Source organism: Dacryopinax primogenitus (assembly GCF_000292625.1).
Source record: "Dacryopinax primogenitus strain DJM-731 SS1 chromosome Unknown DACRYscaffold_24, whole genome shotgun sequence".
In the NCBI taxonomy this organism is placed as follows: domain Eukaryota; kingdom Fungi; phylum Basidiomycota; class Dacrymycetes; order Dacrymycetales; family Dacrymycetaceae; genus Dacryopinax; species Dacryopinax primogenitus.
Window position 1 is genome coordinate 494,407 of NW_024467221.1, and position 2,708 is coordinate 497,114.

A 2,708-nucleotide genomic window follows, 5' to 3' on the forward strand; every position below is an offset into this window, starting at 1 on the left:
CGACTTGCAAGCGCAGCTTGAGAGACGCGGAAGCGCTGGGAGCAGAGAGAGACGAGCGGGAAAGAGTGCGAGGAGGGTAGAAGAGCTCGAGGCTAGACTGGAGGCGTTGGGCGGGCGAGAGGGGAGCGATGTTGAGGGGGACCCGGGTGTGGGAGGACGAAAGCGAGCGAGGGAGGAAGATGGACAAACGGCAGCCGATGGGAAGAGACAGAGGGTCGGATAACCGCCAGGTGTCCCCCATCATCCTTGCACTATTCGTCTGTCCCCTTTTCCCCTATTGCTCTTGGTCCTCTTGAACTTGTTGTACCAACACACCTTTTCCCCTCCGCTTGTTCCGCAGGGCCTTCGACCAGTACAGTGTACAGCGGCCTCTTTCTTTCCCTCTTCTCTTTTGGTACACGTCTTCCAGGGGTTGGCCTCGTCAAGGCTTGTAAATAATCGACTCGTAACTCTCACTATTTTGTCTACATATGTGCTCCGCTGTGCTGAATGTGCCATTTCCATTGTTCGATCTGCTACCCACTGCCCTCCTCCTCCTCTTCGATGGTCTCCAACGAGTACTGCTTATGAACTACCCGGTTTGGGTTTCCTTTGTTGGGCTTCTCACCCGGGGGCGCACCTCGCCACGAGGTTATTGCCTTCTGTTACTCTGCTAATTTCTCCTGTTTCTTCATAGCTTTTGGCGACGAGAGTATATTCTCCTGTTGGGCTTTGCCAGCGTCTTGAGGAAGAGGATGAGGCGAATATAAACCTTGGAGGAACAAGAGGAGAATGATGCCAAGATGATTCTTGAGGAGCAGGAGGAAAATGAGGCCTAGGAGAAGAATGCGGCCTAGGAGACTGAAGCCTAGGAGGCGGAGGCGGAGAACTGATCCGCCTCGGAGTCGGACTTTATTTCCTCCACAAGATCGTTTCGAGCCTGCTTAAGCTGCTTTTGGGCCGGGCTCTCTCGCTTAGCGGCTTCCGCTTCTGGCTTAGCGGCTTCCGCTTCTCGCTGAGCGGCGCTGCTTTAGCCTGTTGTATCTGCAGAGCCCATTCATCACCGGTAACCTTACGGCGAGCTGGGACGACGGGTGTCCAGTGGGGTACATTCGGTGGATTGCGGTCCTCCATCCCCTTCCGGGCTGTGTCGAGAGAAGGTTATCAATGATTCTTCTTGTTATGGGATAGATGTACAGAAGGCTTGCCTTGACTCCTATCCGAAGAAGGTTCGACGGGATAGGCAAAGGCGGTGAAGGCGGTGAAGGCGATGAAGGCGATGAAGGCGATGAAGGCGATGAAGGCGATGAGCAGAGCGTGCGTGAGGCGCATGTTACTTCGTTCCAGACGAAGGACAACACTTGTCAACTTTGGATGTGGGAAAGCAAGAAGGAGAGAGCGAGACCAGCTCAGGAACGACACAGAGCTTGTTCAGTCCTTGTGCCTATTACATGATCTTGATGAAACTGCTTCTAAGTGTCCTACAATTTATGATTGAAACGAAACACGATCAGGGGTGGTTACTATTGAATCTGCGGCAGTGCGGGAGCCTAGGAGGCTCTAACCCATATCCCCTGAATACATGCAACTTGCAGCACACATGATATATATTGACTAAAGTGCTAGCAACTGCACAGGTGGGGTACCGACAAGGAAAGCTAGGACGGCCAACCAAGGATGGGTTGGGGACCCTGAGCAGAAGTAGGCAGACGTAATCTAGCCTGTTTCTCCTTACGTTTCTTCTCCTCACAAATCCCTTCCGCGCACTTGGACTTCTGCTTCAATCGAAGCGCTTCCCCCGGCGAATCCTTCCACTTCTTCACCACATCCTTCTCCTTCACCCCCCCCTTACCATTGATTATGTGCTTTTTGAGCAAATCGGATGACAAGTTTTTGATTGCCTCCTGGTCCTGGTCCTTGGGCTGCTGTTCCCCCAATTGGGCTGGGTAGTTTGCTTCCTGTTCCTCGCGCTTCTCACTGATTGCTTTCCGCTGCTTGACAGCAGCTTCCAATCGAGTCTGTCTCTTCATTCTGAGCACGGAATTTCCTATACTGAGTTTATCCTCATTTCGGTCCGTCACGCCCGACACAGGCAATGTTGCTGAACGCTCTCGTCCGGGCGAGGTAGCCAGTTCCTCATTTCGGTCGGTTACGTGCTGCACAGGAGATGATCCTGAACGATGAGGTCGTTGGGGAAAGACAGGCAGTGCTTGCTGAGGTCGTTGGGGAGAGACAGCCAGTGCTTGCTGAGGTCGTGCGTCATTGGTCGCCTGACGATGCGGTTCAGGTGATGCGTTGGCTTGGGGTTCACGGGATGGCTCAGGTTGTCTAGCGTTTTGCATTTGGAGCCTGGCTTCATGCAGATGTCCTCCTTCAGCATTACGGGTTCCCGGACGATACGGTTCAGGTGATGCGTTGGCTTCGGGGTCACGGGATGGCTTAGGTTGTGTACCTTCATGCAGATGTGCTCCTTCAGCATTACGGGTTCCCGGCCGATACGGTTCAGGTAATGCGTTGGCTTGGGGTTTACGGGATGGGTTAGGTTGTCTAGCGTTTTGCCTTTGGAGGTCATGCGGATGTGCTCCCTGAGCATTACGGGTTCCCGGACGACGCGGTTCAGGTGATACGTTGGCTTGGGGTTTACGGGATTGTCTAGCGTTTTGCCTTTGGAGGTCGGATTCATGCGGATGTGCTCCCTGAGCATTACGGGTTCCCGGACGACGCGGTTC

At 53.8% G+C, this 2,708-nt stretch overlaps 1 protein-coding gene across 1 annotated transcript; it reads right to left on the bottom strand.

Annotated features, from left to right (window-relative positions):
* Nucleotides 1-847: 847 nt before the first annotated feature.
* DACRYDRAFT_112163 (uncharacterized protein) lies at nt 848-1,311 on the bottom strand (the record flags this gene model as incomplete). Its single annotated transcript, XM_040769357.1, has 3 exons — nt 848-994; nt 1,056-1,124; nt 1,177-1,311. The coding sequence occupies 3 exons, from the start codon at nt 1,309-1,311 to the stop codon at nt 848-850; spliced, it is 351 nt and encodes a 116-aa protein (XP_040624111.1).
* Between the last annotated feature and the right edge of the window lie 1,397 nt (nt 1,312-2,708).